This window comes from Stegostoma tigrinum, chromosome 24, assembly GCF_030684315.1.
Source record: "Stegostoma tigrinum isolate sSteTig4 chromosome 24, sSteTig4.hap1, whole genome shotgun sequence".
In the NCBI taxonomy this organism is placed as follows: domain Eukaryota; kingdom Metazoa; phylum Chordata; class Chondrichthyes; order Orectolobiformes; family Stegostomatidae; genus Stegostoma; species Stegostoma tigrinum.
The window spans coordinates 31,478,333-31,505,414 of NC_081377.1; the positions used below are offsets into that span (position 1 = coordinate 31,478,333).

Genomic DNA, 27,082 nt, shown 5'->3' on the forward strand with positions numbered 1-27,082 from the left:
AACAGGCGGCGTAGGAAACGGAGCGGAGTCGGCATTTACAGTAACACAAGAATTCGGCTCATGTCACAGCGAGAAGCGGGCAGGATGGATCTCAGATACCCCGAGCCCGATAGGGATCTGACCAGGGTGAGGTGGACCATCCGAGAGCTTTGGGGCGGAGGGGGGGTGGGGTGGAATCGATCAGGGCAAAATCAGGAAAAGAAAATGTTCGGTAATGAGGCAGAAAGAAGAGGAAGTTTCACTTTCTATTTGCTGCACAGTGTCCAAGGATATGATTAAATGTTTTAAAACTAAGACCAAAAATTTGAAACAAAAGCCACAATAAAAGGGACAGATTCCGCTGATAAGTCACTGTATCGTGTAAACCCCGGGGGTTAACCATCAGCACTGAAGTCTTCACGATTCCCATTATCTCCTTCACGGTTCCCACTATCCCCTTCACGATTCCCTTCACGATTTCCACTATCCCCTTCACAATTCCCACTATCCCCTTCACGATTCCCACTCTCTGATCACCGACTCTCTAACACTCAGCACATGGTTTGGATATATTTTTCTTGCCTAGTTAACAATCATTGCTTAAACCGGCACCGGCAGGAAGCCCTTGCCCCCAGGGGGTTACGGATCAACCTGAGATTTCGGCTGAAATCCTTGAAAACTGAGTTGCGTGGTTTGTGGAGGATAATTCACCACCGTGTGGGGAGAGCGGACTGTGATGGACCCAAACGCTGCCAGCTGTTAATGGGGAAAGATGGTGGTGCAGTGGCGGTATCATTAGACAAGGGATCCTAAAGCATGGGCTAATATTCTGGGGCCATGTGTTTGAATCCCACGGAATGGACTGAAATGACACAACAGGTTCCAGAAGCTAAATGGCTTCTCTCTTCCCCCTGTATTCGCTCTATCAAATATTCCTTTAAATGCATCCAACTCTTTGCTTCAATCATTCAAACAACTTGTGACAGCAAGTTCCACATTTTCTCAACTCTCACAGCAAAGTAATTCCTCTCAAGTTCTTTATTTGCTCTCTTTCGTATTACAACCTAATGTTAAAACTTTATTAATATCCTGGAGGTTACCATTGACCAGGAACTCAAGTGGGCTCACCACATAAACGCAGTGACTGCAAGAGCGGGTCAGAGGCAAGGAATGCTGCGGGGAGTAATCCACTGACTTCCCAAAGTCTGTCCAGTAGCTGCAAGGCACAAATAAGGAGTGTGATGGAAAACACTCCACTTTACTGGATGGGTGCAGCTCCAACTACAGTCAAGTTTGACACCATCCTGGACAAAGCATTCCATTTGATCGGCGCTACATCCGCTCCCTCCGCCACCGACACTCAGTAGCAGCAGTGTGTACTTATCTACAAGATGCACTGCAGAAATTCACCAAAGATCCTCAGACAACCCCTTCTAAACCTATGACCAATTCCATCTAGTATGTCAAGGACATGGCAACACCACACCCACAAGTTCCCCTCCAAGCCACTCACCATCCTGACTTGGAATTTGCCACAGTTCCTTCTCTGTCACTGATTCAAAATCCTGGAATTTTCTCCCTAACAGCATTGTGAGTGCACATACAGCATACAGACTGCAAGATTACAAAGTGTGGAGCTGGATGAACACAGCAGGCCAAGCAGCATCTCGGGAGCACAAAAGCTGACATTTTGGGCCTAGACCCTTTATCAGAGAGGGTCTAGGCCCGAAACGTCAGCTTTTGTGCTCCTGAGATGCTGTTTGGCCTGCTGTGTTCATCCAGCTTCACACTTTATTATCTTGGATTCTCCAGCATCTGCAGTTCCCTTTATCACTGATACAGACTGTAGTGGTTCAAGAAGGCAGCTCACCCTCTCATGGACAACTAGGAATGGGCAATAAATATGGCAGGCAGTGATGCCTGTGGTCCACAAGTGAATTTAAAAAATCCCGGGTCCTCATTGGCCTACAACTATAAACAATTTGTTTTAATCCACCCTGTTAATTAACTATCGATTTATCAATTTTAAAGACTGTTAGTTGATCTCATCTTCACTCTTGTCTGTTGACTTGTTTCCCCAATTACTGTGGTAAATGTCTTATGTAAATAACCAAGATTCATATTCCTGATTATTCTAGGTGGATGATTACCATGGGAGGAAAATACCAGATCCTTATGCCTGGCTTGAGGATCCCAACAGTGATCAGACCAAGGTGAGACATTACCTAGTAACTCCAGTAATCCTGTCCACGTAGTCTCTTGTGGACTTTATTCTGCCAATTCCATTGGGTACAATTTCTGCACCCAGACAATGTATATGATGCTTCGAGCATATATAATCTTAAGCATAATTGTATAATAGATATATGTCTTATGCATACCATACATAGTGTGTAAAGTAGGTGAGTATGTATAGTATAAGTGGTACACATATGTATGATGCCTAATTGCATTATATTCCGTTGGCTCTGCTACAGAAGCTAGTTAAAGGCCTCCGCACTAGGGCAACAACATAGCTCAGCTTGGCCTCAAGTGTATTTCCCACATCATTGAGAGGTGAAGGTCAATTATTTTTTGTAATCTAGGCCTCCATGTTTTACAGGGATTTGTTGAAGCCCAGAACAAGCTAACAATACCTTTCCTGGAAAAGTGCAAAGTCAGGAACAGGCTCAAGGAGCGGATGACCGAACTGTTTGATTATCCCAAGTATGGCTGCCCTTGCAGGAAAGGAAAGCGGTGAGTGCTGTACTGGTGGGGCTGGGGTTGGGCAGGGTCTCAGGGGGAGGTGTTGGGAATAATCCTTGAGAGGGTTCAATTGGCAACATTTTGCTTTGTTGGCCATGCAGAGAATTGTAAGTATAGCTGGAGGTCTGCCATCGAGGGATTTGTTACAGTGTTTATGTTACTGGGCATGAATTTAGAAAACGTGTGTTCAAGTTGCACCATGGACAGTTTGTGAATTTGAATTCCATCACTGAAAATCTCAGTGACCCATAAAACTGTCAGATCAATGCAGATTGACCGATTGGCTTGCTGACACCCCTCAGGGAAGGGAACTTGGCATCCCTCATCCATAAGTGCCTATTTCTAACTTCATCCCAAATCAAAGTGGCTTTCCCTAAACTGCCCACTGATTCGGCCTTGTAAAACACAGTTATATCAAACTGTTACAAATGTCGACAGTGGTTCAAGGCAAAGGTCCAGCACCATACTTTCAAGAAAGCTAAAGATGGGCAATAAATGTTGACGGTGCCGAAATATTCAATGTACTAATCTTTAGTTAACATTTGGCAACGGGTTAATGGTATCAGGATGTTCTACTTTCTGTGAACCCTGAGGAAACTCTTCCCTCAATACTGTACCATCATGTCAGCCAAGATTGTCTGTTCAATTACATCAAAACAGAAACCTTTACATCACAGAAAGAAGCCATTCAGCCCACTCTGTTCATGTTGACTGAAAATCTGACTTCCAGACCAGTATGTTCAAGTGTTCCATGGAGTGGGACTTGAGCCCATAGCATATGGACACAGAGGAAATAGTCCATTGAGCCAGAGTTGACAACCTAAGGTGAGCTGAGGACAGGACTGAGCTCAGCTGCGGTGCTAAATGCAGCCAAATAGCTTGTGAACACCTACTGTTAAGGTTTACACTTAATGAATGAACTTAGATGTGGAGGAGGATGGTAGCCTCAGCAAAGAAGGAAAATGAACAGGTAAGACTGGTCTGAAGATGTAGCCAGGCCTTGCTGATTGTCAAATTCCTGTTTGACAGGTACTTTTACTTCCACAACTCTGGACTACAGAACCAGTACGTGTTGTATGCCCAGGATTCCCTGGATGGAGAAGCTCGAGTGTTTCTGGATCCTAACAAATTATCTGAGGATGGGACTGTGGCCTTAAACAGTAGGTAGAGTCTTACTCCTCCAGCTTAATTTTACTTTTCTTGAAAATGAGGTGGGGGCCGCTTAGGTGATAAACCTGAACTTCTCTTTTTCTACACATCATTTAAAGTCGGTGATTGAGGTGTGTGGGGGTGCTGGGAAGAGGATGTGATTTTAATCCTAATTTTAAAAGCATCGGAAAGAGCCAATCCCTATCTGGAGTCCTGTTCTCCTGCACCACAGGAAGGCTACATTTGATTTGGAAGGGGTGCAACACAAATTCACCAGAACCATTCTGGGTGAAAAGTATTTAAAATTGTTTCATTGTATTCCATTGAGCTTAGAAGCTAAAGGACCAACTTATCAAAGTATTAAGGATTGCAAAACTCTGGTGGTGGGAGTACAGAAACAGAAGGCATAATCTTAAAGTTAAAGTCATAGAATTCCTATAGTGTAGGAGCACGCCATTTGGCCCATCAAGTCTGCATTGACCCTCCAAAGAGCATCCCACCCAGACCCAACCCCCTGCATTTCCCATGGTTCATCTACCTAACTGGCATATCGATTGACTCTGAGAGGAAACCGTAGCACCTGGCAGAAACCCACATAGACGCAGGGATAATGTGCAAACTCCACATGGACAGTGGGTGGAAGCAAACCCAGGTTCATAGTGCAGTGAGGCAGCAGTGCTAACCATCAAGCCACCATGCCACCCCAGAACCAGCACGTTTGGGCTTGAAATTGGGAATCACCTTTTCTTACAAAAAGAGGTAAAAACTTAGAATTTGTTTCCTGAAAAGGATGTGCATGTGGAGCAGCAGTTGGAGACGTCAAGACTGGTCAAAAAATATTTGTTAGCTAAACAAGGGATTTGAGGTGCTGATTGATCTAAATAATAGAGAACAGATTTGAAAAGCTGAATGGTCTCCTCTTGGCATTACTGCATGTGGTTGATGTTGGTTGGAGGTTTAAAGGGATTGAGCACCAAGGAATTTATGAATCATGTTGGCTGCACATGAGGCTTAGGCTGCAGCACAGTGCCTTGAAAAATCTACCACTGCATAGGGTCCAGATTAATTTTGGGCTTGAGGACAAAACTTTCCATTCCACCAAAGGTTGAACATTGGACTATCTATTCACTATTGCATATTCAACATAATAGGCGAAACAGCAATTTATATCCATGTGGCATTTGCAAGTTAGTAAACTGTGATTTTCACAATGTATTTCATTTTAAAGAATCATTATATAACAAAGCGGAGACGGATAAGGGAATATCTAATTTGAGGACTTTGGATAAGGCAAAATGTGCACAGATGGTTAAAATCTGTCACATGCTTGCTGAAAAGATTGTGGAATCAATGTTCAAAGAAATTTCAAAAGCCAATTAAGGAGTATTTCAAGAAAATTTAATATGTAGGAGTGTAGGTGAAAAACTGTGGTGAATCTGAACTGTTCTTTTCAAAAGCTAGCATGGGCATTTTGGGCCAAATGGCCTTTTTTCTATGATGAAAGAAAATGGTGTCATCTCAGGAAAGTAGGTCATTATCCCAAGTTCCTGATGTATTATGGCCAACGAATGACAGACCTTACCTGAACTGTGACTTTGTTTATTCACCTAGTGCTGGCATTCTCTGATGACGATGAGTACTTGGCATATGGACTCAGCAAGAGTGGCTCTGATTGGATCACAATCAAATTTCTGAAGGTTGAAGGCCCTGAAGATCTGCCTGACACTCTGGAAAAGGTGAAGTTTAGCTGCCTGTCCTGGACGCACGATGGGAAAGGTGTCTTTTACAACCGCTACCCTGAGCAAGACGGCACTACAGATGGTATGTGTGGGGCTGGGGTGACAGTGATAAATGTACAATGGTTACATTGTAAAGCTGTGGTATAACAAACCGCTGCCTGCATTTACATGACATCTTTAATGTATTAAAATATCCTAAGGTATTTTACAGGAGCAAATATCAGGCAGTAACAAAAGCAGAAGTTGCAGAAATTGTATGGAAAAACTCAGCAGTTCTGGCAGCATCTATGAAGAAAAAATCAGAGTTAATGTTTTGCGTCCGGTGACCCTTCCTCAAACAGTAAACTTGGCATTAAGCCACAAAAAGAGATATTAAGATAGGTGATCAAAAGCTTGATCAAAGAAAGACTTGCATTTATATTGCACGGTCAGTGATCCTAAAGTACATTACAGCCAATAAACTACTTCTGAAGTAAGTTGTAATGAAGGAAACATGGTAGCCAAGTTGCACACAGCAAGCTCCCACAAATAGCAATGTGGTAAAGGCCAGACAATACTTCTAAATGTCAGTTATGGCAAAAATATTAGGAAGTAGGGAGAAACGCCCTGTTCTTCTTCAACAAAGTGCCAGGGCATCTTTTGCATCTAATGAATAGTCAGATCAAATTCATGTTATTTTAATTTAATTTAATGCAAAAGATGGCACATGTGACAGTAAGGCACACCCTCGGCACAGCACTGAAATGTTAGCTTATATTTTTTGCTTAAGTCGCTGGTTTAAAGAATAGACTTAAGGGGGTAAAGAGAGACAGTGGTAAAAAAAGACTAGTCTCTAGTTCTAATGTATCCTTGCATGCCTCGCTGTTACTTCTTCTTGGCTAATTGCTCCTGAAAAGCGCCTAAGAGTATTTTTACTGCATTAAAGATACTGTTTGCAAGCTGTGGTTGGAAATGCAGAGTTGACATCTCGTGACATTTGTCTCTGTGTAGCCCAATAACATCGGTCATGCTGTGACATCAACAAATTGTATGTCACGCTTTCACTTTCTTCATGGCATGATTCCCGTATCATTTTCGCTCCTCCTCTGCTGTTTCCTTTCAAATGCTTGTATATCTTCCATCCCAATTTTTGGTTTTATTCTGATTTTTTTTTCCCTTAAGCTGTTGCACTTCTCTTTTCTAAAGAGATCGAATTGTACCTTTTTTTTAATGAATCTCAGTTGTCACTATGAATGGTGATTTAGTCCTGTTCAATGTGTGACTTACTGAAGACTTGTCTTTTCCAGGCACTGAAACCACATCCAACATTCATCAGAAACTTTACTACCACGTGCTTGGCACTGACCAATCAGAGGATATTTTGTGTGCAGAATTCCCTGATAATCCCAAATGGACAGGTGGAGCCAAGGTAATTTATTAATGTAAGCTTGTTCAGTGATTAATGCTCTGTCACCTCTAAGTTAGCAAGCTTGAGCCATACTCCAATGACTGTATTACTGAGGAAGTGCTGAACTGTTGGACATTGAAGGATGGGGCCGAAACACAGTTTGTTCTCTGTGGTGGATGAGAAAAATTCCATGACTCTGTTTTGAAGGACAGACAAGCTTATCTTGGTGACCAGTCAATCTTTCCTTAACCAGTGGGTTAGATCGTCCTTTGCATCACTTACCATTTGTGAACCTTTCAAAAGTTATTAATTGGTGGTGAATTGCTTTGTTATGGCAAAATGCCATGTTTGGGGGTTATCTGAAGGAAAGTTGTTTTTACTTATATTGTCACTGCTGGGGCTATAAATATAAGATAGCCATAAATGAATTGAAGAGTAATGTCTTTATCCAGTGAGTGGTTAGAATATGGACACCATTGCCACCTTAAATGGTTCAGGTGAATACTTTCAATATATTTAAGAGGAAACAAGATACATCCATAGCAGAGAAAGAATAGACTAAGATGAAAAGGGATAGGAGGAGGATTGTGTGGACTATAAACTGCTTCATGCACTAGTTTGACTGAATGTCCAATTTCTGTGCTGTGCATTACATAGTGTTTATCTTTCTAATTTTTGTGGGTTCTTGTTCTCAGAAAATAGGTAGTCATTGCTCCTTACTTAATAACAAAAGAATGAATGATTATGGTCTATTGTAAGCAAACATTCTTCCTTATTCCAAGAGTACCTTGAGGAAGTCTTCAGGCAATGCAAAGGAGGCGTGGACTCAGTATTATAGAAAGTTGTTCATTTTCACTCTTTGCAATGGCCAGAACCCCAGGAACGTTCAATCTGCTGCAATGTATTTTGCTGAAGATGGTAATTTCCAGCTGGAATGATTTGTTCCTTGCACAGCTTTTAATGCTCTGTGTTTTCAATTAGGTTTCTGATGATGGTCGCTATGTAGGGTTATATATTCGAGATGGCTGTCAGCCTAAGAACCGGGTCTGGTACTGCGATTTGCACTTACTGCCAAATGGCATAACCGGTAGGTACCTGGTCCTTTTGAATACTGGCTTAGTTACATGTGCCATCTCAGAGGGAAAATCAGCTGCTGCAGTGAAACCCTATCTACATTGCATCAACTTTCCCACTCACAGTAACAGTTATACTGGGTTGTGCTCTACGACGAGGATGAGGAAAGACCATTGGTCCCAATTCACCGAGGCAGTACCTAACATCAGTGGAACAGGCTGAAGCTATTTATCTCCTCAGCCATTGTTAACATTTTAACTAATCAGTAATTAAACCTTATCCTGGTCTTCAAATCCATCCAGGTCTCTTTATACCCTCCTTCAATCTAACTGTTCTCCAAAATAACGGCACTCCCATGATTCTGGCATCTTGAACATCCCTGGTTTAATTTCTTCGCCATGCTTTCAGTTGCCTCGGCCCAAAGTTCTGGATGTCCCTCTCTCAATCTTTCTGCCTCTCTAGCTTCTCATTCCTCCTTTGAAGATGCTTCTTAAAATCTACCTCTTTGTTCAAGGTTCTTGTTCTGTGCCTTAGCATCCCCTCCTTTGGTTTGATGTGAAATTCCATTTGATTATACTCCATTGAAGTGTTTGACCTGTTTTATTTCACTTAATGTTCTGATGTGACTACTCTAGCTGTTGTTTATAGTCTGGTCATTTTCAATGTTTGAATAACTCATTGCATAACTTTTACAGGCCTCTTACCCTGGGTTAAACTGATTGACAACTTTGATGCAGAGTACAGTTACATCACAAACGAAGGACCTGTGTTCATATTCAGGACTAATCTTGATGCCCCTCGCTACCGAGTCCTCAACATTAACTTAGAGCAGCCAGCCCCTTCACAATGGAAGGAGCTTATCCCCCAGCACCTGAAGGATGTCTTGGGTGAGACATGATCATCGCCATTTCATATGCTGGTTGAAAGTTTCTAACACAAATGTCATTTCAAACCTCGGGCTCTGTCTTTCAGATTGGGCAACTTGCGTCAATTACAAATACCTGGTCGTCAATTACTTAAAGGATGTGAAGGACATCCTCCAGCTTTATGACCTTGCTACTGGAACCTTCCTCAAAGATCTCCCATTAGACGTTGGCAGCATTGGTGGATACAGTGGGCGGAAGAAGAACACAGAAATTTTCTACCAGTTCACCTCCTACCTGACACCAGGTACAATACACAGAGAGAAACTGATGGTAGATGGATACACAAACCAATAAAAATAATATGACAGGTTATTAAAGCCACTAAATAAAAGATCAACTGCTCCGTGCATTTGTAGAGAAATAAACTGGAAGTTGATCTTGAATAGAATATTTGTTAGACCTCGTTGATGCTTTGCGCACAGTTCTGTTGAAGGCTATTATTACAAAGAATACAGATTTACCGGGAAAAATGTATTAAAAAATATCAGGTTAATGCCTGAAACTAAAAGTAGCAGAAGTTATCAGGAAAGTTGGAACAATCTAGGTTCTTTACCATAAAGAAGGGAAGCCGTTATGCTACAAGTTATTGGTTTGTCAACAAATCTTTCTGGAAAGTTTCCATGAGAGTGGATGCAATACCACTTTAATTCTGTTTGTTAGCTCTCCTTCTGACAAATCACAGAATGAAGACTTTTCTCTGCGTCAACTCACAAATTGGCCAGTGGTGTAATTGACAAGAATTGTACATGCTGAATCTACAAGTTTAATCTGACTCTGAATTGGTCTTCTAATTGGTCCAGCTCTTTTGGGGATATTTAGCTCTTTATATTTGATCCTAATGTGTAAAGTTTTGTGAATCTTTGTTCACAGCAAATCTCAATGGTTTTCTTTTCTGTTTTGGACACTCCGAAATCCAGAAAGTTTGGCACTGAATGCTATTTAAATATTTTAAATTCTGTTAGGAAGTATGATGTGTTCCATTTCAAGCTAGGACATTTTGTGGAAATTTTGAAGTATGTTTTTTGACTTTCCCTTACGTGCCATCAATCGGTCATGGACTCTGAACACTTTCTAAAGAGAGCTAAACTGCCCCTCCATAAGGATTTATCTGATTACCATCAAGTTGTATTTTCAACACTTCCCATTGCTGTAACAAAGACGTTGGAGACTTCAGTACAATTTAATGCTGTCAACTGTGTGTTTCACCTATAGATTAATTTGCTGACATACTTACTGGTCAAGCACAGCAGACTTTATCACCACAATGTTCGCTGTTCACCATATCATGCCTAATAATTAGTTGCTTGTCAGAGAATCATTCACATCATAAGTTTATTTAAAATAGTAAGACACATTACAAGTAATGAAACAAATATCACAGCAAACCCAACTGATCTCTATGTGTGCAACTTGCAGACACAAGGCGAACTAACAGCCAAGTAGAATTACAGCATTGTATGCATACAACACATGAAGTCCTTTTAAAACAAACTACTAAAAGTATGATACACATACAACAGCAGCCACAACAATGCTCATTTGAGGTTAACTTGGGACACCAGAGCAATCGCTCAACAATTCTTCTCAGGCAATTTCTCCAATTAAAGATCAGGGTCCTCTGATGTGCATAATAACCAGTTTGCTATGTTAAAGAAATGTTTTTCATTTCTGTGTTGCCTTGCAAGGCCTTTGGAGCTTTCAACATCTTTTTGAAAATCAGTGATGTAATGTGGAAAATGCAGAAGCTAATTTGCACACAGCAACCTCCCAGAAACAGCAACACAATAAATGACCTGAGAAACTGTTTTATTGGTGTGGGTTATAGGATGAATATTGAATGGAAGACCTTGAAAAATCCTCTGCTATTCTGCAAATTTGATCCCCTTACTTGAGAAGGGATGCAGTTGTACTGAAGGCAGCTCAGAGGAGGTTCACTAGATTGACCAGAGACAAGAAGTTTGTCTTAGAAAGAGAAATTGAACAGTTCAGGCCTTTACTCTCTGGAATTTATAGGAAAGAGAAGACGTCTGATTGAGGCATATAAGATGCTAAAAAGGAATTGGCAAAGTAGATGTAGAGAGGATATTTCCTCATGTGGGGCAATTTAAAACAAGAGGTCATAGTTTTAGAATAAGGTGTGGCAAATTTAAAACTAGGATGAAAACTAAGATGAGGAGAAATTATTTCTCTCAAGGATTATGAATCTGTGGAATTTACTACCCTTTGTGCGGTGGATGCTGGGAAATTGAGTAAATTTAAGGAGGAGGTACACAGGTTTTAATTAATAATGGGTTGGATGGTCATAGGGAGCAGGCAGGAAAGTGGAGTTGAGGCTGAGCTACCATCAGCCATGATCATACTGAATGATGGAGCATGTTCGAGGGGCTGAACTGCTTAATCCTTCACTTGGTCCATATGTTCGGATGTAAGCTGTGCCATGTGACCTTTCATTTTAATCTGTGAGGCTGGATGCTCATTAATTTTGGCCTCATCTGAAAGCTGGTAACTCCAACAATACAGAGCTCCCTCTGTACTGCAGTGGAATATCAGCCTAAAGTTCACACTCACATCCTGGAGTGGGACCTGAACCCACAGCCTGCTGCTCACTGATCCAGTAACCAAAGATAATCTGATGTGCACATTTGCATTTATTTTTGTGGGTTTTGGAGGAGTAGTGTCAGCAATGTCCTATATCCCAAGAACGAATTAATAAAAGCAGAAGGGAAGTAGCAACTGAGAATGTACTGAAGCAAGGACCATAAAAGTCATTCACATTTGATTTTGTGTTCTCTGTCAGGAATCATCTACCACTGTGACCTGACCAAGGAAATTCTGGAACCTAAAGTTTTCAGGGAGGTGCAAATCAAAGGATTCAATTTCTCTGAATATCAAACAGTTCAGGTGAGCTTTTACCACAGACCTGCCCAAACTCTTTCCCACTCTGACTCCATTTTGAGGCTTGGAAATTGTCACAACCCCTGCAGAAACGGGGAGAGCAGCTTATTGAAGGTGGTGGAATGATCTACAAAAGCAGAGGACGCGAGACAGACCTGTGAGAATGAGGGGGTCGCACCAGAGATACGCGGCAGCTCTTGCTGCCTCTGAGCTTACGAACCCAGTCAGGGTCTTGTCCCTAGCTTTGGGAAGCAGTACTGTAACATAAGGAGGTGGGGATGTGGGTGCCTGAGGTCAGACCTGAAAATGCTTTACATGCAAAGCAGATCTGTCAGTGCTGGTGGGCTCAGGTGCGGAGCAATGAAAGGTAAACAGCTGAAAACACTTTCTTCTGTTTTTCTTTCAGATGACCACCGACTTGCTGAGAATTTCCAATGAGTTTGTTTGTAGATATTGATGGGATCAATAGATTTGGATTGAAATAGCCATTTGGATACAGAACCGGCTGGAAGCTAGAAAACAGAGGGTTGTGATGGAGGGTGGTTTTTCAGACAAGAGACCTGTGATCAGCAGTGTACCACAAGGATCGGTGCTGGGTCCACTATTTGTCGTCATTAATGTAAATGATTTGGATGTAAACACAGGAGGTATGGTTAGTAAGTTTGTGGGTGACACCGAAATTGGAGGAGTAGTGGACAACAAAGAATGTTATGTCAGAGTACAACGGGATCTTGATTAGATGGGCCAATGGGCTAAGGATTGGAAAATGGAGTTCAATTTATATAAATATGAGGTGCTGCATTTTGGAAAGGCAAATCAGGGCAAGACTTATACACTTATTGGTAAGGTCCTGGGGAGTCTTGCTGAACAAAGAGACCTTGGACTGCAGGTTCATAGTTTCTTGAAAGAAGAGAAGGCGTTTCATATATTTGAAAACCGAAAGAACGGTGGATGCCATAAATCAGCAACAAAAAAAGAAATTGCTGGAAAAGCTCAGCAGGTCTGGCAGCATCTGTAAAGAAACAGTCAGAGTTAACGTTTCAGGTCCAGTTACCCTTCCTCAGAAGTCAGCATATACTTACCCTTTGATGTTCTTGCCTCTATTGGTATGTGCATTGAGCATAGGAGTTAAGAGGTCATGCTGCGGCTGTGCAGGACGTTGGTTAGGCCACTTTTTGGAATTCGGCATGCAGTTCTGGTCTGCCTGCTATAGGATGGATGTTTTAAGAGTTGAAAGGATTCAAAAAAGATTTACAAGGATTTTACCAGGGTTGGAGGGTTTGAGCAATATAGAGAGGCTGAATAGGCTGGGGCTATTTTCCTTGGAGCATCGGAAGCAGAGGGGTGACCTTACACAGGTTTAAAAACCATGAAGGGTAAGGATTGGGTAAATAGATAAGGTCTTCTCCCCAGGGTGGGGGAGCCCAAAACTAGAGAGCATAGGCTTAAGGTGAGAGGCGAAAGATGTAAAAGGAACCTAAGCGCAACTTTTTCACGCAGAGGGTGGTGTGTATGGAATGAGTTGCCAGAGGAAGTGAGGTTGGTACAATTACAACATTTAAAAGGCATCTGGATTGAAATATGAAAAGGAAGGGTTTAGAGAGATATGGGCCAAATGCTGGCAAAAGGGACTAGATTTATTTAGGATATCTTGTCAGCATGGACAAGTTGGACCAAGGGGCCTGTTTCCATGCTGTACATCTGTATGAATCTATTCTTAATTTTTGTGAGATCTCAGTGGGGACTTCTTGATATCACAAAGATCAGCTTGAAAAGTAGTTTTGTATTTATGTAGCACCTTTCACAACCTTAAGGTTTTTCAAAGTGTTTTACAACTAATGAAATATTTTTCAGTGTAATCACTTTTGTCACTGGAGGAATTGCTGCAGCCAGTTTGCACACAGCAAGCTCCGATAAGCAATAATGTGATAATGAGCAGATTGCTTGGTTTTGTGATGTTGATGAAGGCATAAATATTGGTTGGAGCATTGGGAGGAATTTCCTTTGGAGGTTGCTGTGTGATTTGTTCTTTACAACAATCTGGAGCCAGCGAAAACAGAGCTGTCATGGCAGACCCACAGCTCAGAATTTTCTTTCTGGTACAGATGGGATAATCAAGCAGGTTAAGGTACCTTCTCCCATGTCCTTACCCCAACACCCACACACCAGGCTTTGTTATCACATTGTCTGCTATTACACACTACCCATTGTTAATAGCTAATAGTTCCCAATAGTAGCTATTTATTCTCCTAGGTTGATTGTTATTCACACCTTTGTTTGTCGAACTGTTCTTCTCTCTCTTTGGGTTCTATCTCCACATATCGTTTACTCCTTGCCCCCTCCCTGCACCCTACGTGCAGAAGTTCTGAAGAAGGGCCTAGGCCCGATACGTCAGCTCTCCTGCTGCTATGATGCTGCTTGGCCTGCTGTGTTCATCCAGCTCTACATATTGTTATCTCAGATTCTCCAACATCTGCAGTTCCTACTATCTCTTCTTCCTCATTACCATCAGTTCTGAGGAAGGTTCACTGGACCCAAAATATTCACTCTGCTTTCTCTTCACAGATGTTAACAGACCTGCTGAGCTTCTCTAGCAATTTCTGTTTTCATTTTTGATCTCCAACATCGACAGTTCTTTCAGTTTTTATTTTGATTCACTTAAGGAAATCCAATTTGGAGAAACACCACCAGCCCAACCTTCGCCCCTTAGCTATTTCTACTCAGTGCCACAATTGCACTGGAATAGAATCAGACAGGATCCCCGTTTCTGTTCATTGTCCACTGGTCTGTTCTCCATGGGGATGAGAGTGCTGTCTGAAGCCAGGATCAGAACTGACTTGCCCTTGTAACCAATCATTGAACCAAAACTTTGACAAGAATGTAACGCAAGTAATAGAATCCTAGTCATAGAGTCATACAGCACAGAAATAGGCCCTTTGGTCCAACCAGTCCATGCCAACCATAATCCCAAAGTAAACTTGAACCAGCTCTCTGTGCTTGGCCCATCCCTCCAAGCATTTCTTATTCATGTACTTAACCAAATGTCTTTTAAACATTGTAACTATTCCTGCATCTACCACTTCCTCCAGAAGTTCATTCCACACACAGACGCCTCTCTGTGTAAAAAAAAATTGCCCCCATTTCTTTTCAAATCTTTTCTCCTCTCACTCTAAAAATATACCCCCTAGTCTTGAAAACCCCTACCTCAGAGAAAGGAGACCTGTGATTCACCATATCAATACCCCTCATGATTTTATAAACCTCTGTAAGGTCACCTGTCAACCTCCTGTACTCCAGTGAGAACAGGACCAGCCTATCCAAACTCTCCTTATGATTCAAACCCTCCATTCCTGGCAAAATCCTGCTAAATTTTCTTCTGAACTCTCTCCAGCTTAATAATATGCTTCCTATGACAGGAATTATAATAGTCGAGAGTTTGCTCATCATGCTCCTTCCACAACTTCCTAATCGCTCAAATGAGTTTGCATCTGAAAGGCGGTGAAAGTTTAAGGAAGAGAATCAGTATATGAAGTACCAAGGAGTTAAAACCTTCTGAAGCAGAACAACATGATGGGAAGGGACAATGTTGCCGGCCGTGTGTTACACACAGCCATTAATCTGCCTGGGTGTTTACTTATTGTTTTTTGCGTTTGCTTGCTAGATCACTAATGTTACATTTCTTGTCTCAAAGGTTTTCTACCCAAGTAAAGATGGAACTAAGATTCCAATGTTTATTGTCCACAAGAAAGGTATTAAACGAGATGGTTCCCACCCAGTATTCCTGCATGGCTATGGAGGTTTCAATCAGTCACTAACTCCCTATTACAAGTAAGTCTTTTGGCTGTGCTGAGCTGTTTTGCAGCTAAATTTAGCATCAAGAGAGCTTATTGTCCCCCTTTTCAGCATGTGGACATCTGTGCAGTGGGTACTTCAGTGTTGTATCCCTGTAAGTGTCAGCAAAATAATTTGGATCCATAATAAACTATTGTTGTTGGGTACCTTGGATTCAAAATAAATGATGATTAAATTTTATATTATTAAGAAACAGATTTTCTGTTCTTGACCTTTCAGTGGATGTGGTGCCATTTCAAAGCGCGTTTTAAAGGATTAACTGGTGAGGATAACTTAAAGAAATTTGGTCTGCAGTGCCTTGAGATTAGAACTTTTGAAACGTGAGGTAATCAGAGCGTTTAAAATAATAGGGTTTCTCTTTATTGATCCTTATAATTTTATCTTGTGGGAGAATTCGGAATAAAGGAATACAATTTTAAAATGATAACTAGGTCATTCAGCATTGCAATCGGGCATAAGACATAATAGGAACTGCAGATGCTGGAGAATCCAAGATAACAAGGTGTGGAGCTGGATGAACACAGCAGGCCAGGCAGCATCTTAGGAACCGGAAAGCTGATGTTTCAGGCCTAGTCTAGGCCCAAAATGTCAGCTTTCCTGCTCCTAAGATGCTGCTAGGCCTGCTGTGTTCACCGAGCTCCGCACCTTGTTATTTTGCAATCAGGAACTTTGTTTTTTACACTGAAGTCTGTGGAAATCTGAGAGTCTGTGGATGCTGAGGCGTCAAATGGAGCTTTTAAGGCAAACTAACAAAATTTATTGGACAAAAGTATTAAGAAATAGGGATCAAAGGACATTAAATGAAAATGAAATACAAAAGCGGAAATTGCCGGAGAAACTCAGCAGGTCTGGCATCATCTGTAGACAGAGAAAGTTTTGAGTCCAGTGACCCTTCTTCAGAATTCCATGTCCTAAAAAAAGGGTCACTGGTCCTGATGCTGCCACAGCTGCTGCCGGACCCATTGAGCTTCTCCAGCAGTTGCAGTTCCTGTTTCCTATTTCCAGCATCCGCAGTTCTTTGTTTTATTTTAGCTAACTTCAAATTCAGGTCAGCGATGATATAACTGTTGGGGCAGGATCAAGGTTCTAAACGCCACTTGTTGCTTCAATCACGGGGCCCATCATGAAAACCTGCCTTCCTTCCATTGACTCTGTCTACACTTTACTGCTTTGAGAAAGCAGCTAACATAATCAAAGATCCCTCCCTTCCCCATTATGCTCTCTTCCACCCTCTTCCATTAGGCAGAAGATACAAACGTTTGAAAACACATACCAACAGACTCTTCCCTGCTGCTATTAGACTTATGAATGGACTTCTTATATGTTAGAGCTGATCTTTCACTGCACCTTGTCTGGAGTTGTAACACTGTATATTGCGACATAACAAGGTGTAGAGCTGGATGAACACAGCAGGCCAAGCAGCATCTTAGGAGCAGGAAAGCTGATGTTTGGGGCCTAGACCCTTCTTCAGAAATGTATGTTTCTGTATAATGCATTCTGTTCTATTACCCTGATGTACTTACGTAAGGTATGATTTGTCTGGTCAGCACACAAAATAATACTTTTCACTGTATCTCGGTGACAATAAATCAAACCAAATCAGTGATGTTGTGCCTGTCTCTATTAGCCTGACTACACAGGCCCGAGTGAGCTCAGGTGAGGTGATTCATTCATGGCTATGGAAGTCTTTTCAACTTAATTAAAAAGGCATGGTCATGCAACAACACCTTGAATTTATATATCGCCTTTAATACAATAAAATAACCTCAGGTACCTGTAAAAATATAATCTTTCGCTTTCTGCCGATGTAACTCTCTGTCCTAGCTCATTCTTTCTCATGGACTTTCTCATGATGCTGCTTGGCCTGCTGTGTTCATCCAGCTCTACATATTGTTATCTCAGATTCTCCAACATCTGCAGTTCCTACTATCTCTTCTTCCTCATTACCATCAGTTCTGAGGAAGGTTCACTGGACCCAAAATATTCACTTTGCTTTCTCTTCACAGATGTTAACAAACCTGCTGAGCTTCTCTAGCAATTTCTGTTTTCATTTTTGATCTCCAACATCGACAGTTCTTTCAGTTTTTATTTTGATTCACTTAAGGAAATCCAATTTGGAGAAACACCACCAGCCCAACCTTCGCCCCTTAGCTATTTCTACTCAGTGCCACAATTGCACTGGAATAGAATCAGACAGGATCCCCATTTCTGTTCATTGTCCACTGGTCTGTTCTCCATGGGGATGAGAGTGCTGTCTGAAGCCAGGATCAGAACTGACTTGCCCTTGTAACCAATCATTGAACCAAAACTTTGACAAGAATGTAACGCAAGTAATAGAATCCTAGTCATAGAGTCATACAGCACAGAAACAGGCCCTTTGGTCCAACCAGTCCATGCCAACCATAATCCCAAAGTAAACTTGAACCAGCACTCTGTGCTTGGCCCATCCCTCCAAGCATTTCTTATTCATGTACTTAACCAAATGTCTTTTAAACATTATAACTATTAGAAGATGATGGGACACCATTGCTACTTAATTCCAAAAAAGACCCCTGACTGATTCTTCCCCTTGCTGACTGAGGAGCATTGAGACCCAATATTATGGAGCCTGATTAGTGCAATTTTTAAAGAGAAAGAAGGGAGTAACGCTAATATCCTTTCTAGTATTTATCCTTTAAATCAACATCAACAAAACAGATTACGGGTCTAGGCCCGAAACGTCAGCTTTCCTGCTCCTCTGATGCTGCTTGGCCTGTTGTGTTCATCCAGCTCGACACCTTGTTAAAACAGATTACCTGCTGCTTCATCTCCTTGCTGTTCTAAGGAGCTTGCCATGTGCAAATTGGCTGCTCCTTGCTGACGTCTGTGATTACATTTCAGTCATACTGCATTTGGCTGTGAAATCCTTCACAGTTTCCTAAGGTCACAAAGTGCGATAAAGAAATGCAATGTAGGAGCAGATGCTGGAATCTGTATTGTAAACAAAAATGCTGGAGATCACAGCGTGTCAGGCAGCATCCATGAAGAGAGAGCAAACTAATGTTTCGAGTCTCATTAGAGTTCATGTAAAGTGTGGAGGGGACAGCATTTATTGCTATTGTGGAGGTTGGGGTGAGGAGGAGAGCTGTGGGAGAGAATGCTGTGGGGAAGAAAGGATGTTGTTAGTTCAGATTAAGCGATTAGAATGTGAGAATGGCAAAACAATGATGTGCCGAACTGCCACAGTAGAAAGAACAGAGAGTCCCACTGGGGCGGGGGGAGTGGAGAGAGCATATGGTGACAATGTAACAAGCAAAGCTAAATGAAAGGGTAGGAATGGCGGTAGGTTCACAAAGTGAAGTTGTTGAACTCAATATTAAGTCCAGAAAGTTGTAAAGTAAGGTGAAGTCTGCAGATGAGATGTTTTTCGTCTAGTTTGCGCTAAAATTCACTGGAGCATTGTAGTATGCCGAGAACTTTACAATACTTCGCATCAGCTCTGACGAAGAGTCACGTAGCCTCGAAATGTTAGCTTGCTTTCTCTCCATGGGTGCTGCCTGACCTGCTGTGATCTCCAGCACTTTTTGTTTTCAATAAAGAAATGCAAGTCTTTTTTTTAAAATCACCCATTGAGGCACCACAGGCTGATTCAAACATAAAATTATTGGCATGTACGAAGGTTCAAATCCTGAGCAATATGCTTAGGCTTGAAAGCCTAGGCTCGTGTCCAGTTACCTGAGGCAATTCAGACCACTGTTATAGATTGTAGGCTCATTATAGTGTGTTGAATCACTTCTCTCCCACCTTCTTATTGCCTCTGCTGTATTTATAGCGTTGCATACCTGATTTTTGTTCGGCACCTGGGTGGGATCCTTGCTGTGGCCAATATACGAGGAGGAGGAGAGTATGGAGAAAATTGGTACCAAGGTAGGTAATTCTTGAGAATCTATCCTCCATCTCAGATTGATTCCACTTAATGCTGTAATTTTTAACTAGGTGTTGTCCTGTCAAAGTTATGTACTGCAATAATAAGCTAGAGGCTTCAATAGATAATTCAGTGCTGTTTAATTCAAATCCAACTGTGCCAGTATGAAAATTTGAATTCAGTTAGTATCAGTAAAGCTGGCTATCAAGCTGTGAGATTGGCTTTAAAAACCCAAATAGTTCGCTCGTACTCTTGAGGAACAAAACTACTGTTTTCACTTGGTCTGGACCTCTGTGTGTCTTCTGTCTGGCAGCAAAATGGTTCAGTCTTGACTGCCCTTTGAAATGGCCCAACACATATTGCTTTCTCTTCACTTACTGCAAACTGTGGTTCAGGGAGAAGGCCCATTCCCACTGCCACCTAAGGTCAATGACATTGAAACACTGACATGACTTTGTAGAATTTCCTTGGTTGTTCTGCCTAAGACTTACAAAATTTTCTAAACTCTCCTCTGTGACTTTGATTTACTGCGAGTTGTTTGTTATGTTCTCCTAATTCAGGTGTCATATTTAAGTGGGTTATTAGATCAAGAGAAGTAGGAGTGGGCCATTTGAAATAACACCGTAGAGGCCAGTATTCTGTTACCAAGTCACACTTTATTTACAGTCGGAGATTTATTGATGCTGATCCAGAGTCCTCAGAGCTAGCTGTCAGAGTGAACAGAACCTCTGACACTCCTGTTCTTGATTGTCAGCCAGGGCTCCCTGATTGACCAGATTAACAGCCCCAATCAGAAAAGTTATATTCAATGAGGTCCACCTGGCTGATCTCATTACAATCACCACACCATTCAGCCATGAGTCTGTTCCTCCATATATGGCAAGATCATAGCTGATCTGATTGTGGACTTAGCTCCACTTTCCCACCAGTTGCCCAAGTCCCTCGTCCATCAGTAAAATGAGATGTGTTCTTGGATGTGTTCAGTGACCTGGCCTCTACTGCACCCTGTGTAAGGGAATTCCAAAGACTAACAACCCTCTGAGAGAACAGGAGTATCTTAATCTTCATCTTAAACAGGAGGCTCCTTATTTTTAAACTGCATTTTCTAGTACTGGATTTCCCCATGAGACAACACCTCCCAGTATTTGCCCTGTCAAATTTTGTATTTTCAATAAGATCACAGCTCATTTTTCTAAACTCCATTGAGTGTATACTGAATCTGCTCTACCTCTCCTCATTAAAAAAGCAGGTTCATCCCAGGAATCAAACTAGTGAACTTCTCTGAACTACTTCCCATGCAAGTATATACTGCTTTAAGAAATCTCTTGCAATACAGTAGGAATGTCCCTAACTCTAGGCCACCTGTAGTGTTATGACATACTGTTGGGAACAATTTTATTGAAAATATATATACCTCATAAATATGGGAGACCAAAGCTGCATGCATTACTGTGGGTGCAATGTCACTAGTGCACTGTAGAACAATACAAATAGTACTCCAATCCCTTGCAAAAGTGTCCAGCATTGATTCTACCCACAGAGTCTCAGTCACATCCTATTTTGTATTGTAATCTGTTTTTTTTGTATCATTCCCTGCAGCTGGGATCCTGGGTAAGAAGCAGAATTGTTTCGACGATTTCCAAAGCGCAGCGGAGTACCTGATCCAGGAAGGGTACACATGCAAAGAGAAACTCACCATCAATGGAGGCTCCAACGGGGGCTTGCTGGTTGGTATGGACTCTGAGGCAGACTGTAGTTGGCTAAAGCGAATCACAATGCTGTTTAACATGCAATGTCACTGAAAGGTCCAGAACTGAAGAAACTGTCTTGGTACCAAGGTACACAGTCCATGAGTGATAACATACCAACCCCAGTCAACACATGAGATGATCCCAGGAGGCCATGGTGGAAATATAATTGCCAGCCTTAACATGGGTTAGCATGAGGAGTAAGAAAATCAGCTTCTGAAATCGACTTTTTCTTGCTGGAAAGTGTGTGCAAATGGGGATTTTGGCATGGTCATGATTGGAGTCAGATATAACACTCCCCATATTTGCTCGCAGCTAGGTCCCAAAAACAGCAATGAGATAATTGAGCGGATAGATTGTTTTCTAGCAATGTTGACTGGGACATAAATATTGGTTCAGTCGCCTGGGGAAACCTGCCCTGTTTTTATTCACTGTAGTTTTACAGGATGTTTTGCATCCAGCTGAGGGAGTGCACTGGGCCTCATTTTTACATTCTACTTTAGTGGCAATTCTGACAGTGCAGCACTCCCTCCATACCACCCTGCTGTTTCTGCATAGATTTTATCACTCAGGAATGGGACTCAAACATACAACCATGTGACTGATTTCTATGCTCACCACTACCTTCTCAAAAGCAATTAGGGACAGGATGCATCTCCGATTGAAATAGCAAAATACAGCTATGAGATATAGGCCTGATACTATCTCACTGAAGTCCTAAGCTTATTATTGCATTCAGTTCCAAATACAGAGTACAGACAAATGCTAAGCCTTAGGATATCATGCCAGTAAAGAGGCACAGAATAATTCCTGCATGTCAGTAGGTGCAGTTATGGAGAAAAGGTGAGAGAAATCCTTCATGTTAGGGGACCTGATAGAGGTTGTGTGGAACATAAAATAGAGAGTAGAAAACATTTAACTTGAACACTATTTCGAGTGAAGTATAAGGGAAGCATAACTACACACTAGCAAAATGCAAATTCAACACAGAGTCAGGAAGCACTTCACGTAATGCGATAATTAACTGGAATAGTCTTGAACTAGAAATTTTAAAAGTTTGCAGTCATAGACAAAAGGCATTTAGATGTGCTAGATAAACTGAAGGTTCCTATGGAAGGAAGATCTAACTGTGTCAACCAGCTTCCCTTCGTTTCAATTGTGTCAGTGATAATGGGAACTGCAGATGCTGGAGAATCCAAGATAACAAAGTGTGTAGCTGGATGAACACAGCAGGCCCAGCAGCATCTCAGGAGCACAAAAGCTGACGTTTCGGGCCTAGACCCTTCATCAGAGAGGGGGATGGGGAGAGGGTTCTGGAATAAATAGGGAGAGAGGGGGAGGCGGACCGAAGATGGAGAGAAAAGAAGATAGGTGGAGAGAGTATAGGTGGGGAGGTAGAGAGGGGATAGGTCAGTCCAGGGAAGACGGACAGGTCAAGGAGGCGGGATGAGGTGGTAGGTAGGAAATGGAGATGCGGCTTGAGGTGGGAGGAAGGGATGAGTGAGAGAAAGAACTGGTTAGGGAAGCGTAGACAGGCTGGGCTGATTTTGTGATGCTGTGGGGGGAGGGGAAGAACTGGGCTGGTTTTGGGATGCAGTGGGGGAAGGGGAGATTTTGAAGCTTGTGAAGTCCACATTGATACCATTGGGCTGCAGGGTTCCCAAGTGGAATATGAGTTGCTGTTCTTGCAACCTTCGGGTGGCATCATTGTGGCACTGCAGGCGGCGCAGGATGGACATGTCGTCTGAGGAAAGGGAGGGGGAGTTAAAATGGTTCGTGACTGGGAACACCTTCCACCCCAACCTCAAGTTCACCTGGGCCATCTCCAGCACATCCCTCACCTTCCTGGAACTCTCAGTCTCCATCTCAGGTAACCAGCTAGAAACTGATGTCCATTTCAAGCCCACTGACTACCACAGCTGCCTAGAATACGCCTCCTCCCACCCACCCTCCTGCAAAAATTCCATCCCCTATTCCAATTCGTCCACCTCCGCCGCATCTGCTCCCAGGATGAGGCATTCCACTCCCGCACATCCCAGATGTCCACGTTCTTCAAGGACCGCAACTTTCCCCCCGCAGTAGTCGAGAATGCCCTTGACCGCGTCTCCCGCATTTCCCGCAACAACATCCCTCACACCCCGCCCCTGCCACAACCGCCCCAAGAGGATCCCCCTCATTCTCACATACCACCCCACCAACCTCCAGATACAACGCATCATCCTCCGACACTTCCGCCATCTACAATCCAACCCCACCACCCAAGCCATTTTTTCATCCCCACCTTTGTCTGCCTTCCGGAGAGACCACTCTCTCCACGACTCCCTTGTCCGCTCCACACTCCCCTCCAACCCCACCACACCCGGCACCTTCCCCTGCAACCGCAGGAAGTGCTACACTTGCCCCCACACCTCCTCCCTCACCCCCATCCCAGGCCTCAAGATGACTTTGCATATTAAGCAGAGGTCAACCTGCACATCTGCCAATGTGGTATACTGTATCCGTTGTACTCGGTGTGGCTTCCTCTACATTAGGGAAACCAAGCGGAGGCTTGGGGACCGCTTTGCAGAACACCTCCGCTCGTTTCGCAATAAACAACTGCACCTCCCAGTCGCGAACCATTTTAACTCCCCCTCCCATTCTAACTCCCCCTCCCATTCCTCAGACAACATGTCCATCATGGGCCTCCTGCAGTGCCACAATGATGTCACCTGAGGGTTGCAGGAACAGCAACTCATATTCCACTTGGGAACCCTGCAGCCCAATGGTATCAATGTGGACTTCACAAGCTTCAAAATCTCCCCTTCCCGCACTGCAACCCAAAACCAGCCCAGTTCTTCCCCTCCCCCCACTGCATCCTAAACCCAGCCCAGCCTGTCTACGCTTCCCTAACCTGTTCTTCCTCTCACTCATCCCCTCCTCCCTCCTCAAGCCGCATCTCCATTTCCTACCTACCACCTCATCCCACCTCCTTGACCTGTCCGTCTTCCCTGCACTGACCTATCCCCTCCCTACCTCCTCACCTATACTCTCCTCTCTACCTATCTTCTTTTCTCTCCATCTTCGGTCCACCTCCCCCTCTTTCCCTATTTATTCCAGTTCCCTCTCCCCATCCCCCTCTCTGATGAAGGGTCTAGGCCCGAAACGTTAGCTTTTGTGCTCCTGAGATGCTGCTTGGCCTGCTGTGTTCATCCAGCTTCACACTTTGTTCCCTTCGTTTTAATCTGTGATGTATAAACGCTTTGTGATTACGGTATCTCTCCTTAAGGGGCTTGTGTGAACCAGCGACCTGACCTGTTTGGCTGTGCGGTTGTTGAAGTTGGTGTAATGGACATGCTCAAGTTCCACAAATATACCATTGGCCATGCCTGGACCTCCGACTATGGCTGTTCTGACAAAAAGGAGGAGTTCGATTGGCTGATCAAGTGAGTGAACTCAAGGAGTGGCCTGTGTCCTGGGCATGCAACTGGTAGCAATATATTTTGTAAACATGTGCTAACCATCACAGGAAACAGTCTCAAACTCCACTAATATTTAGAGCTCCCCAGCTCCATGAACACCGAGTTATCACTGGGACACTATTGCTGAGTCCCAATTCTGTAACTACAGGGTATCTAGGTTGTTCTGTGGGCATATTGCCCAAACTCTATCCATCAATAGTGACCTTAGAGAGTAAATTTCAAAAGGCTCAAAGGAGTGGTTACAATTAACAGAAACATATTCTCTGCCCCTCACTCCAACGGCCCCCTATCTTGCATGTGTGCATTTTCCAATCAGGACCCTATATGACTTGTGCCAGCTTCTTCTCATATTGGGTGCTGAAGTCAATCAGAGCTCATGCCAAATGAAGCAGAGATGGAAATCTTTTAACAGTAACAATTATTTATTAATTATTTCCTCCACCCTAGGTATTCTCCACTCCATAATATCAAGCTCCCAGAGGGAGGTGCCCAGTACCCAGCTATGTTGCTGCTGACTGCTGATCATGATGACCGTGTGGTGCCCCTTCACTCTCTGAAGTACATTGCAACAGTGCAGCATGTGGTGGGGTGCAGTCCCCATCAGAAAAATCCTCTTCTAATCAGGATCGACACCAAATCCGGACATGGTGCTGGAAAACCCACTACTAAGGTGATTGAGGAAGAATCAGATATCTTAGCCTTCATCGCTGAAACCCTGCAGCTGGACTGGTTGGAGTGAAGGGGTTCTGTCCTGGTCTAAAGTACAATTGATAACAGCTTTGAAAAATTAGAGTGAAACACTTGAGTGGTTTAATTCATTATTACTGTTGCCTCTCTGGAGTAGCATTCCTTTGCCTCGGGGATTCAGAGAGGAATTTTCTGCCATTGATCACAGACTTGTTTGCTTGTACCTGGAGATTTTACAATGTAGTAGTGGGAGTTGTGGTGTTGACTCAATGCAATACTACAATGATTTTCTTTTTAGTCTAGGCAAAGTCAGAATTTGTTTCCCATCCTTAATCACGCTTGAGTAGAAAACCAATACAATATCAGAGGGCAATTAAGTGTCAGCGATTTTGCAATGAGATTGGAGTGTTACGTAGGTCAGACTAGGTAAGGACAGTGAAGTTCCTCCCCAGAAGTGCATTAATGAACTTTTTTTTCAAAAAGCTACAGTCCAGTCATATGAATATCATCTTTAATAATAAGCTGTTTTATTCCAGATTTATTAAATTTAAATTCCCTAAATGCTTTGGTGAGATTTGGAGAGCCTCTGGATAACAAGACCTTTGCTACCACCCCTCTTTACCCATTATGAATGTGGAGCAGGCTTAATAGATTAGTTGGTTTATTCCTGCCCAACACATGTATCTTCATTTGTGTTGGTTGAGAAGGCAGGCGCAATATTGCTTTACAAACCAGCGACCTCCCCACTGTTTCAACCCTAATGGTGTACCCACAGACCCATGATCCTACGTACTGGAATCCTATTCCCATATCACTCAACAATCCCCATGTTACAACCTCTATCCTCCTTTGAAAAAAAAATCTCCTAACAGCTTGGCTGTTTGACCGTGATTTCAATCTCCCGCTTTAACAGTTTCCTGCTTACCTAAAGCACTGAAAGTGTTTCAGAATATTTGCATCTGTACAGGATGATTTGTGTTTTACAGTGATCTCCAACCTTCATTCAAATAAAATTTAAGACTTGGCTCATGAGTAAAGCATGCTACTGTTAAAAGATACCAAAACACTTTGAAGAGGGGGATTTCACTCAGGCTCTTGACAAACATTTATCTCTCAACCAAAACCACTAAAACAGTTGATCTGATCTTTTATAGATAATAAGGTGTAGAGCTGGATGAACACAGCAGGCCAAGCAGCATCGCTCTCCTGCTCCTCTGATGCTGCTTGGCCTGCTGTATTCATCCAGCTCTACACCTTGTTATCTCAGATCCTTCAGCATCTGCAGCTCCTACTATCTCTGATCTGATCTTTTAATTGCATTGTTTTTCGTGTGAGCCTGTTGTACACCAATTGGCTGCCACATTTCCTGTATTACAACAGTGACTACACAGCAAATGTATGTCATTGGTTGTGAACTGCTTGGGATGTTCTGAGCTTGTGTAAGGCACAATATAAATACAATTTTTCTTAGTTATTATTGGGGAATTTACTCCAACACTGAATTATCTCTTCTTTGTTCTGTTCTAACACTTGTAATAA

At 42.7% G+C, this 27,082-nt stretch overlaps 1 protein-coding gene across 1 annotated transcript; it reads left to right on the forward strand.

The window, feature by feature from the left end:
- On the forward strand, positions 1-26,727 carry LOC125465000 (prolyl endopeptidase-like). The gene is made up of 15 exons (XM_048558021.2): positions 1-126; positions 2,118-2,192; positions 2,582-2,715; positions 3,754-3,884; positions 5,485-5,694; positions 6,899-7,020; positions 7,981-8,086; positions 8,769-8,960; positions 9,046-9,243; positions 11,797-11,900; positions 15,586-15,722; positions 19,558-19,652; positions 21,250-21,381; positions 24,664-24,820; positions 25,304-26,727. Exons 1-15 carry the CDS (start codon positions 61-63, stop codon positions 25,593-25,595), a joined length of 2,151 nt encoding a protein of 716 aa, XP_048413978.1. The 5' UTR covers positions 1-60; the 3' UTR covers positions 25,596-26,727.
- Positions 26,728-27,082: the final 355 nt, after the last annotated feature.

Excerpts from the sequence above, each read along its gene's own strand:
- LOC125465000 (XM_048558021.2), top strand. The coding sequence starts at position 61 with ATGTCACAGCGAGAAGCGGGCAGGATGGATCTCAGATACCCCGAGCCC. Across the intron at positions 5,695-6,898 it reads GCAAGACGGCACTACAGATG|GCACTGAAACCACATCCAAC; the intron begins GTATGTGTGGGG and ends TGTCTTTTCCAG. Across the intron at positions 9,244-11,796 it reads CACCTCCTACCTGACACCAG|GAATCATCTACCACTGTGAC; the intron begins GTACAATACACA and ends GTTCTCTGTCAG.